Raw genomic sequence first — 12,034 nt, 5'->3', positions numbered from 1 at the left:
AATCAGAAGCAAACTCTTATAACAGAGAAGAAAATTCAACATAAAAGATCAGATAATTTATAAATACATATTCAAAGAGAAAATAATAACCACCTTCACTGGAAGTTTGCTTTGTGAAAAATCAAAGGACCAAATTAACCCTTGGTGTAACTCCAGTGAAGTCAACAACATAAATTAATTTAGAGACTAACCAATTTATTTGAGCATAAGCTTCCGTGAGCTACAGCTCACTTCATCGGATGCATACTGTGGAAAGTGTAGATCTTTTTATATACACACAAAGCATGAAAAAATACCTCCTCTCACCCCACTCTCCTGCTGGTAATAGCTTATCTAAAGTGATCACTCTCCTTAAAAGATCTTCTACACTTTCCACAGTATGCATCCGATGAAGTGAGCTGTAGCTCACGAAAGCGTATGCTCAAATAAATTGGTTAGTCTCTAAGGTACCACAAGTACTCCTTTTCTTTTTGCGAATACAGACTAACACGGCTGTTACTCTGAAACCTGAAATAAATTAATTTGGCCCATTATGTCCAATAGTGGATTATTTGTTTTGATAATCAACTATTAAATAATGACATTTACATGCAGTTTTTTTTCATTCAGTTATGTTATAAGTGTTGTTTATGGACATCAGAGTGTGATATAAGTAAATTATTGCAATGTCACAAAAGTAGAATTATATGGTGGTTCTTCATGTTGGAATCATCAGTTCAAATGGATGGTGCTAGTTTTCTCTCCTTTTCTGACAGGCAGCAGTGCAGGGAGCAAATAGAATTGAAGGATTTTTAGTGCACTCCCTGCTCTCAGCCTTCTGATCCCCATGCAAAGCTTCTATAATATCCCTTCTGAATTATACACTAAAATTAAGAAGATTAGTAAGAATACCAATCAGGAAAAAATATACACAGAGTATCTGGTTGGGACATTACGGATTGGTGATTCTAAGATGCAAAAACACCATTTACAGGTTAAAAATCTTAGACAACTTGCTTCCCCTTTATAGATCACCAATCCATATTCTGGGCAATCCCAACAACCCCGATTAAAAACAAAAAAATTTGGCACGAGCAAGGAAGAGATAGGGAGACAAGACAATACCTCTACCCTGTGGACATGAAACTCAAAGGACATAGCTGCAGAGTGGAAAGTATTTTTAAAAGGGATGTCAGACTGACCAGGTTGCTGTCCTTATAGACCTCCACTGCATAGGATCCTTCTCTCTCCCCAACAAAAGAGGGCCCTAATTTACAAATGAGGAAAGCACTCTTTCAGCTTTGTAAGCTTCAGAGATAATAGCAATGAATCAGTTGAGCTATGGAAAATCCCGGCACCCGCTTTTTGGGGCCCAGAAAAAAGGGGAACAGTCTCCCACTCTCTCAATAGTTCTTTGACTATTGTAATTTTAAATATGTAATGTAATATTTAAATACTTTAAATATCCAAGCAGCATCAAAGATATCCTTTCTTGCAAAGATCCAGACCCAAAAAAGACAGAAAGGAAGATCTCCTGATAAAAATGGAAGGAACTCAAAACAGATTATTAATTTACTTACACTCCGAGTTAAAGAAATAGTCTCTAGAGAAAAGGAGTACTTGTGGCACCTTAGAGACTAACCAATTTATTTGAGCATGAGCTTTCGTGAGCTACAGCTCACTTCATCGGATGCATACCGTGGAAACTGCAGCAGACTTTATATACACACAGAGAATATGAAACAATACCTCCTCCCACCCCACTGGTATTGTTTCATATTCTCTGTGTGTATATAAAGTCTGCTGCAGTTTCCACGGTATGCATCCGATGAAGTGAGCTGTAGCTCACGAAAGCTCATGCTCAAATAAATTGGTTAGTCTCTAAGGTGCCACAAGTACTCCTTTTCTTTTTGCGAATACAGACTAACACGGCTGTTACTCTGAAACCAGTCTCTAGAGAATGCCTTAATGTAATAATAAAGGCAGAGTTTGTAGTCATTAAGAACCAGACTTAGACTATATAGGAAATAGTATCTCTGGACTGAAGGCACTAAAATGACACTGCCCTAAGAAAGCCCACCACAATACAGTGTGATTATATAAATTCTAACAGTAAAAATGCTGACTAAGCTCAAAGGTGTGAAATTTTATAGAACAAGAGAACAGACCCTCAAACAACCAATAAACCTGTAAACAAATTCCAAAATATGAGGTAAAGAGCAATTTCTTTATTCTGGTCTGCCACAGGAGTCCACTCACTCACCATGGGTGGAGCCTCCTCAGGGCTGTTCTGGGGATTAGCTCTCTTCCAGGTCCCACACCTCCCCCTGCATTCTCTCACAATCTGCAGCCCCTCTCTCATTCCAGGAGCTGCAGCTTCCTCTTCATAACTCAGTCCTCTGGCCAGGCCACTAAGTGGTTTCCCCTTTTGGGGCAGAGTCCCACTAGACCCACTGTCCAGGTGATGCCACTTAGTCAGTGACTGGCAGGGGAACTCAGGCCCACCCACTACTCCAAGTTCCAGCCTGGGGACCCTACAACACACAGCCAAAGTCTGTTGAGTCCCCAATCCTGCTGGCTTTTCCCCTGGGCTGCTTCCTACTTCGCTTCACACTGGCTTTCTTCTGCACCCTTCTCTCTTCTGGGTATGTCCTTCCCTCAGGGCCAGGCTCCCCGAGGTCCTACTCTTTCCCTTAGTGCCATCTTTCCCTCTCAGACTTCCTTACTGCAACCCTTTCTGGTGCCAGCTTCCTGGCTTTATGGTAGTCCAGCCTCAGCTGAGCTCCATCTTACAGTCAGGGCTTGCTTCTCCAGCTTAAATCCCTCATGTGTGGCCTATCTCACTAACTGGCCCCTTTCTCAGCTTTCTTAACCCTTTTGGGGCTGGTGAACACCCCTCCCGTGGTCCTATAAAACTGAAGGGAGAAGATTATAAATATCACATGGAACACCTAGATTGTAAAAGAGTATCAGACACTATATCGGATAGCCACAATCTCTCTACATTTAAACTTTCACAAGCAAGATCATTATAGGAAGAGCTGCCGTGTCAGAATGCAGAAAGGAACCCTTTGACATGCAAGACAAAAGGAGATGGTCAGCAGCTGATAGCTGCAACAGACCTGTAAGCCAAGCCCAGGCAAAGAGTTTTGTGCTGGATCTTGTTGTGACCAGTTCCTTGCTATACAACCCCACTTTTGAATTAGAAGGTTGAATGCAGAAGGTAGAGGTGCAGGGTCCCTTGCTTTTGATGAGGGCAAGAACTAAGGTTTGTGTGTAAATAAGCACTGCTTTGATTTAAAGAGCACTGAAAAAACTGAAGTGCAAGTTTACTAACCTGAGCTACACACTCTTTATGTGGATTTCTCTTTTGGATTATGTCCAGTTTGCTTGAGTCCTCTGACTCCAGATGAGCTCCCCATCCTGTGAGATGGAGACTGACATTCAGGGTTAGGATTAAACCAATCCAGCTCATGGAAAAGTACTACCTCCATTAAGTTTGTTTTCTGGAGAAGATTGAATGGCGCAGGGGATTGGTAATGGAAAAAAGCTACTTTTGCTTCTAGATTGCTGATTTAAATATAGAAGAGATTAGGAGTGACTGAAACTCATTACCATATTAAGGCTGTTGGTTGTCTCAGTCCATATCACAAGAAACATCACCAAGACCGGCACGCTCAAGGGCATTCTTAAGATAAACCAAGGACTGAATAGGTGCAGACAGTGAAGCACTGATGAGAATAGTGATACTTAGCATCTATACAGCACTTGGAATCTTCAAATTCTGTACAAACATATATCAGCTAATCCACCCTCACATAATAGAAGTGGTCCCCTCCAGATTAAAACTGAGGTACCTAGGTAGAACCTACAGTACATATACAAGAGACAAATTTATAAATTCATTTCAGTTTTAGAGATATTATGGGTTCTAGAATTTGAAGAATACAGAATATAACAGCAACTAGAATGAAATTTTCAAGTGCATTAACTATAAACAGAGGTCTTCAGTCTCCATGGCAGTCAGTTTGGTACCTGGACAAGTACTACATTCATGCACTACTGTCTTGCTGCCTAGACCAGAAAATTGAGAAATAATTTTATTGTGAGTGAAAAGAAACATTTGATTCAACCCAAAATAAAAAAATTTGGACTTCAATTTTATTTAAAAAAATTAAGAAAAGTTAAAGTAAATTTTGAAACAAAGAGTTATTTAGAAAATGTCAAAACAAAGAGAGGTTTCGGAGTAGCAGCCGTGTTAGTGTGTATTCTCAAAAAGAAAAGGAGTACTTGTGGCACCTTAGAGACTAAACAATTTATTTGAGCATAAGCTGTTGTGAGCTACAGCTCACTTCATCAGATGCATTCAGTGTTAGTGTCTAAGGTGCCACAAGTACTCCTTTTCTTTTTTCAAAACAAAGAGTTTTTCTGGTTTGGGAATTTTGTTTGGTTTTTTTCCTCCCAGAGTGAAACAATTCAGCAAATTCAACACAAATGTGTGAAATGTTTCAGATGACCCAAATCTGCATTTTGTAGTAGTCTGGTTTATAGGAGACAATGGAGGCATCAAGCTCCCAAACCACACCTCCCATAAGGCAATGTTCCAAAATGGGAACATGCAGTTTAATGTTGAACTGACTGGAAATGAAGCATTTGGGGTCATTTCAACAAACCAAACCAAAATGTTTTGAGTTTGCGACTGTTGAAATGTTTAATTTTGATCAAAAATGTTGAAACAATTGATCAAAACAGAACAGAAATGTGACATTTCTGAACTGAATTTTTTTTTAAATTTCTGTTCTATGAAAAGTATTGAGACTTTTCATTCTGATTTAGAATGAAAACAAAAATGTTGAAATGTCAGAATTTTCCACAGGACAAAAATTCTGAATTTTGCTCAATACTTGATTTTTTTGAACTGAAGGAAATCTTGAGATATTTCTTGAAAGATCCTTTTTTAGCTCAGGACTCCAGAAAGTCTTGAGACATATCTTGAAAGATCAAGTCTGAAAAGCTGACCTAGTGCTTTCACCCAGTCACACATGGTACTCTACTTAAATATTTGTGGAGATAGAAATAATATACACTGAAACATCTAAATGCACTGGGAAGTTCAGAGAGGCACACTACTAGTAGTGCTTCTGCACAGAGAAAGCAATAGTGGTGATTAGAAACCTGGGAAAAAGAAGGCATCAAAAACCCTGATTATTGCTGCTTGCCTGTCAATGGAGGAGCATAGATTGGAGATCTCTAAGGATGAAGAACATATTATGTATTATATTATTTCATAAGAGAATCAATAGATGTTCTAAAAAGGGGCAGCTTTAAATACACAAGACCATCAATGAAAGTGTGTGTAGGAAACTTGTGCAAAATAGAAACTTGCAGTCTCACCTTTGCCATTGATCTATATCGCTTCTTGGAAACAGCTCAGAATAGCTACTTTTCTGCTGATGGCACTATATATTTAATCATGAATAATATGAATCATTAATGACTATATCTTTAATCATATTATAACAGAGAATGGAAACATTAGTAATTACACTTCCAATATAACTAAACATTTTCAAATTGTTCATTTCCTAAGGATAGGTCTCTTTAAGGAAAGTAGCTGACAGAGCACAATTCCTGTTTACTTCATGGTTGGTATAATACAGAATATTATAAAATGTAATCAATGGGATTTAATATCATGTCTCCTTTTAGCTTTCATGGAAACTAGGCCGCTAAATCCCTATGCACCTTATACAAAATGTGTCCCCACATACTTGCTCATACTTTTCCAGCTATGTGTAGAAGTGGTACAATTCCCTCTTCAGTAAAGCCTGCAGAATGTATTTAGACTGCTGTTGAAAAAAATACTACAGAATGTCTCACAAATAAGAAAACAGGTAGTGGCAAAGTCAGTCAGTCATTCTCCTCAGCAATAATGTAAAGGAATGCTGCATCAAGGAAATTATAAGCTACATCCAGCTTCTTATTAGTGTGCTTTCCTACTGCTTAGCAGCCAGAGGCAGATATACAAGACACAGAATTCCTGTTGATTATGCCAAACTTGCTCCAATACAGGTCACAGTATCATAAGCAAAATATTAAGTGCTTAGTTGTAAATTGGTAGAAATAAACTTTCAGGATTACTTACCTGGTTCTCTTCATGAGAAACCCTCATCTGCTCTTTAAGAACTGACATTCTGGCAGCTTCTTCTTTCCTCAAGACTCTTTCCTTTTTTAGCTCAGGACTCCAAAAAGTCTTGATGCTATTCATGGAAGATCCCAGCTTACTGTCCTTGATATCCAGTTCTTTTCTCAGAAGATCATTCTCTCTTTGTAGTTCCTTGAGCTGAGCCTGTAGATCTAGCATGGTGCTATCCCTTACCTGTCTCAGCATAGAGGGAACTTGATGATGATGATGATGTGAAGATGTGGTCAGACCTCCATGCTGATCAGTATAAGAAAGGACATCTGTGTGAGAAAGTCCAGCTGAAGCAATATTTGGACTACTCCCCATAGCTGTGACTCGACCACCATACACAGCTCGATTTGCAGCCCTTCCAAGAGTCATTGTGCCCTTTGGGAAAGTAGTAGACGCTACACCTTCATGGTCACTAAGATACATCGGTCCAGATGTTGCATAGGCTGCATTAAGGGACTGGATGTTTTCCATTGATAGTGTCTTACCTGTTCCTCCCCCGCTGCTTGTTCTCCTGTGGCCCAGACGAGGAGATCTTGGCAAACGAGGAGACCTGGAAGGACTGCCTTCCAAATTACTGATTGTTCTTGCACTTCCATACATTTTTCTACTACTGTGAGGTACTATTTAATAAGAAATTAGTAACACTGATGCTGGATATCAAACCTATAATTCCAGATAATAATGCTGGCAAATGGTTTCACTGCATTCTTCGAGTAGGAAAAAACTGATAACTTCTCAAACACTGAAGATCTGGAAAAAAAATAATTAAAGTTGAGTAAAGTAACTTAAAACAAATACAATATAAAGTAACTTTACAATGATGAAAGTGGGTCATAAAGCACAGCATACATCAACTGATCTTGGAATAATTATTTTTAAAGTAAGAATAATGCTGTTTTACATTTAGGATTATTACCTGTGAATTTCCATATTTAATGGAATTTCAAATGGAGAAACAACTGTTCATTTTTTTCGTGCTAGAAACTATGTTTGGCATTTTGAATTAGTAACACTGTGGACCAAATATATCCCTAATGTAACTTCAGTCATTTAAGTCAATTCACTTAATTAATAATCACAATGAAATTACACCAGGGATGAAACTATCTGGTGTCTACACAAAAACAAATTGAAACCAGAGATCATGAATATATTTTCAAAACACAACATATCTGTTTTCCTTTAATAACATTAGCTTAATAAATACCACATTGGTGGGGACATGATGGAGGCCAAGAGAGGGGAGGTTAAATAAAACACAGTACTTCTGATAGCTCAGTTTTAGTGGAAGAAACAGATATTGTTAAGCTAAATTTCAAGGTTTACAATAAGACAGTTAATTTCAGAGAATAATTGTCTTCAGGACAATTATAAATTATTAGAAAGATGACTGGAACTATAAACCACAGACTTGTTGGTATTTGTTGTTTGTCTATTGAAGGAAAAAAGTATATTATAAACAGTTAATTCTTTCCTCAAGTAAAGGAGGGACTGTCAAATCTCCTTTTCTGCATTTGATGTCATAATGGTATTTCTGTAGCAGGCTTACTTTTGTAACTGATTTAAATAATCAGAACAGTTAAAGTTACTGATAATTTCATAACCGATAAAAATAAAACAATAATAAAGAATCTGATAATATCAGGAACATCTGATCCACATTTATCACCCATAACTATGAACCTTCACTGATTTTTTTTTTAAACAACAAACAAGCATTCCAAGCAATCTGTGAAATTAAGTAACTTGGCTGCGATAACTAAACCAGATCTAAAATAATTTCTTAAAGAGAGGATTCATTCAGAGCAGCAGCACCAAGTCTAAGTCACTTAAATCCAGCAATTTTTAAGCATTTCCCCAGGACATAGGGTGATCAAATGTCCCGATTTTATAGAGACAGTCCCGATTTTGGGGTCTTTTTCTTACATAGGCTCCTATTACCTCCCACCCCCTGTCCCAATTTTTCACACTTGCTGTCTGGTCACCCTACCAGGACATTACCACTACATACAGGTACCCTATTCTTATTCTATAATGTCCATTCTACATTTGTGTTGAGAGGGGTTTTTTTTTTGGTGGAGGGGGATAGAGGGGGAAGGAATGTAAATATTTTTAAACCAAGAATAACAGCTAGAATATTAAATCATTGCCACTGTGTTTGAACCATTTTAGAAAAAACAATTACAGACATTAGTGCAAACAAAGACAAAAAAAAGTCCCCACTTGCCATAGCCCCTACCTATCTCTATACTAGAGAAATGTACCTTTGTAAACCATTCTAATCTCCAAGATTTATAAACCATCCATGACCTCATACAAGGATGTTTCATCTGGTTTACATGGATTCTAAAAACTGTTGGGGGTAGACTAGCTTTTCAATAGGTCTAAGAACCAGTATAGCGTAAACCACTTCAGTCTGAGCTGTTTCATTGCCAGCATGGATTTGGACGTGCTAAAATGTTTCTTCTTGGTCCCCTCGGTACTATTCTGCAGTGCATCAGTACCCTTTCAAATTATTCCAGAATCCACTTTTGATGCCAGTTGGGCCAGTAATTATAGGAATAGTACCTGGATGGCATTGCAATGGAAATGGTTTAAAATAGTGGTTGTGGATATGGGGCAAAAATGCAAGGTTCTGATGTCCTTCAGTGTGACTAAAATGGACACACTGAACTGTTTGTGCTGAAACTGTTTCTATCCAAGCAGTTCAATTTCCAATAATTCCCTTCTCTAGTGCAAATATAGCCCTAGGCAAACTGGCTCAACCAGTGCTAACAAAACATTGGTTTGTATTAACCAGCTTAACGAGAGTCACTGTTTCCTGTTGGTTTGTATTTTCCCCAGCAGGTGAAAGGCAGTTCTGTTGTCCCAAAATACAGATGTTTCTTCCATATAGAAATGAGCCTCAACTTTTCAGGATGCCGCACAGGCACATCCATTCCGACAAGTACTGGAATTTTGACTATTTAAGCAGAAATAGTGGATATGAAATTAGACTCTAGCAACGCTCTCCGGCTGAAGTATACAGGTAAATTCTAATGAAGTCAATGGGAACTACTCAGCCTGTAGAATAATGCTGAACCATTTTAATCATATAGGCCAAAGGCTTGCCCAAGGAATTGAGCCCTGAAGCTGTCTGGAGTCTTACGGGACTCTACTGCAATGGAGGCAAACTCAAATCCTAGAAGAGACCGATGCAGTTTCCCTATCTAAGTTCTTACGACAGTGCCTATTATCCTAGTATTTGGGTGCCCAAACATACCCCCAGTAAAGAGACAAAATCCGTGTCTCGCCAGCTCCAGCTGTCACATGGTATATAGCACTTGTTTCACTAGGGTACACAATATTTCTGACATCTCAGCTCCAAAACAGTCAGGGAGTGAAGTTAAGGTCACTGAAGCAGAGGACACACAACACCTCATGACTATTGGGGTCGGGACGATTTGATCCTTTCTCATAATTCCCCAATCACCTCACCACATATTTTTTTTTGTAATATAGTCAGAGATCCCTGACGATCTCTACTTCCCCATAACAGTGCAATAGGTATAGAGTGAGGATCCATATATATGTAACCCTTCTGCCCGTCAGAGTTGGCAGCAACAAAGGCCGGGTTCAATATCTAGGGGATCCATTCCAATAACACAATGCAAACCGGCTCGAGCCCCCACCCAGTGACCTGGGACAAATATATACCACCCCCGCTGGGCACCTCCAAGAGGCAATACTTCCCCTCTCGCAAGCACATAGTCTGAGTGTAGCAAAAAGCCTTTTAATAACAGAGAGAAACAATGTGGCATTATGTTGGGGAAACACCACCAACAGGATTCATAACACAACCCATGAGCAAAAAAAACCTACCCCAAGCAAATTGGGGCATGCCCCTTTCCCTTTGGTTCTTGAGTCCAGCAACCCCAAATCACCCAAAGTCCCAAAAGTCCAATGACCCAAAAGACTCTGGTCAGGGCAGCCCCAGAGTTCGAAAGTTTATCTGTGGAGCTTTACCTCCCAACCTGGGTGGAGATGGGACAGGGGTAAGAGGCACCTTACATGATCTGAAGCTGACCGCCCCACAGCTCCATAGGCCTCCGCTCCGCTCTGCCAGCCGCCCCACGAACTCCTTCGCTCAGCTCCGCTCCACAGCCCACAAGCAGCTCCCGCTGTCCCACGAACTGCTCCACCAGCCTGTCCACAAGGCACTCCAGCCATCCCGCAAACTGCTCCACAATATATCTTCAGGCTCCCGCACTACTTAACACAACGCTCAGTGATTTCAGCTCTTAGTCAGTTCAGCTCTTTGGTGAATTCACCTTGTAGTAGGGGAGCCTCAGTGCTGGTGCACTATTAGCCCAAAGTGAGCTCAGCAGCCTGTAACTAGACTCCTAATGGAATCAAAATTAGCTCTGATATTCCACAGTGGAGAGAGGAGGAAGTGCAATTAGCATGGAAGGCCCTCACCAAGGGGCCCATACCACCAAGTATTAATACTTGTCCCCAGCCTCTCTCCCTTCAGAGTTTTAAAACCCATGACCCTTGCCTAGCGAGTGCTACTTAGTTGATGGTGAGTCCCTCCATCATAACAAAAGGCCAAGTGCAGTTCCAAGCACAGTTCCCATAATCAGCGTAACAACAATTTATTCTTCCTGCCCCAATAACAGAGACGCTGGGGATCCCACAGCAGCCAAAGTGACCATTTGGGCAGCTATGGCCTCATTCTAGGCGGGATGGGTGTGCCTATGCAAATGAGATCCGCCCCTGAAGTTCTTTTCCACAACTTGCCACACCTCACCACCAGATGTCAGGGTGGAGCTCATCCTGACACTGCTTACATAGAGCAACTCAAAGATCAGGCAGCTCATTTGTATGTTCTTCCCACCACCAAGAGCAACTCCCTTCCACACTGATAAGCAGTTGGCACGGTGATAAGCACGGAGATGCAGTGGTAATGGACTACCAAAATCCTTAGTATTGTTTAAACTGAACTCACTTAAAAGCTGCAGATACGGGAGGGTTGAGGCACTGGTGAGGTTGTGTCTCAGAGAAACATAGGACTCACTTACAGTATATCAGGACCGTGTCTGGTGTTCCAGTGCCACCATTTCTACCACCATTCGGTATGGGTATGACATTGGCTCCTTTAATTGGCTCCTTTAATTCACTTATTAAGCTACTTAGCCCTCCTTTTTTAGCTGCAGTCTGTTCAATGCCCTCCTTCTCTAGCATGTATGAAGTCTGTAAGATTAATGACTGTAAGAGAGCAATAATTTGGGTCCTGTTCAACACTGATTTTTTTCTTCAGTGCCTAATGCTGAGCTTGTAGAAAGAGGCCTTGCTTTTCCCTAGACTTCTCCTTTACTATGTGCTTGTGTGATATGCTCCCATTTCTGTTTTAATAATGTTACCTATATGTGAAAGTTCTGAAAACAAGAAAAAAAAATAAGTGAAGAAACAGCAACTGAAAAATTACTTAAGAAACATCTGCAGTTCACGTGTATTTTAATTTGAAATCCATTGCATATCTAATTTTGAATTTTACAGATCTGTAGCCAGTGCAAAATACAGCATACAAAAGTGTTTCCTTATGTGGGAGCAAATCAATTAATTGTGGGCAAATCCTGTCGCTTTCTGTATGGCTGTGAAGAGCCCCAGATGCAGCAGAAGCAGTTTAGAATTGCTGCAAGGAGGAGACAAGAAAGGTTTTGGGGGCACCTACACAGAGGGTCCCCCTTCCTGAGATCCATACAAGCTAGCTTCACAGGGATTTCCTGCATCCCCCAGGTATCAGAATTCAGGGGCCAGCAGGGGACACTTACCTCAGGGTCATAGTAGCAGCCACCCCTCACCACTTTTAGAATCTAC

General features: G+C 40.2%; 1 protein-coding gene across 19 annotated transcripts in view; it reads right to left on the bottom strand.

The window, feature by feature from the left end:
* The window catches only part of ERC2 (ELKS/RAB6-interacting/CAST family member 2), an 840,901-nt gene that overhangs the window by 806,650 nt on the left and 22,217 nt on the right, over positions 1-12,034 (bottom strand). For all 19 annotated transcript variants that reach the window (XR_012669214.1, XR_012669216.1, XR_012669218.1 and 16 more), the window contains exon 2: positions 6,125-6,925. Coding sequence is in view for 1 of the 19 variants with exons in the window: in XM_075130329.1 (XP_074986430.1) it covers positions 6,125-6,775 (651 nt within the window). In the remaining 18 variants the exon portion in view is untranslated. The remainder of the gene's footprint in view (positions 1-6,124; positions 6,926-12,034) is intronic.

Source organism: Caretta caretta, chromosome 7 (genome assembly GCF_965140235.1).
Source record: "Caretta caretta isolate rCarCar2 chromosome 7, rCarCar1.hap1, whole genome shotgun sequence".
In the NCBI taxonomy this organism is placed as follows: Eukaryota; Metazoa; Chordata; order Testudines; family Cheloniidae; genus Caretta; species Caretta caretta.
The sequence above is the reverse complement of the archived record's forward strand: the minus strand, read 5'-3'. Positions and strand labels throughout refer to the sequence as shown.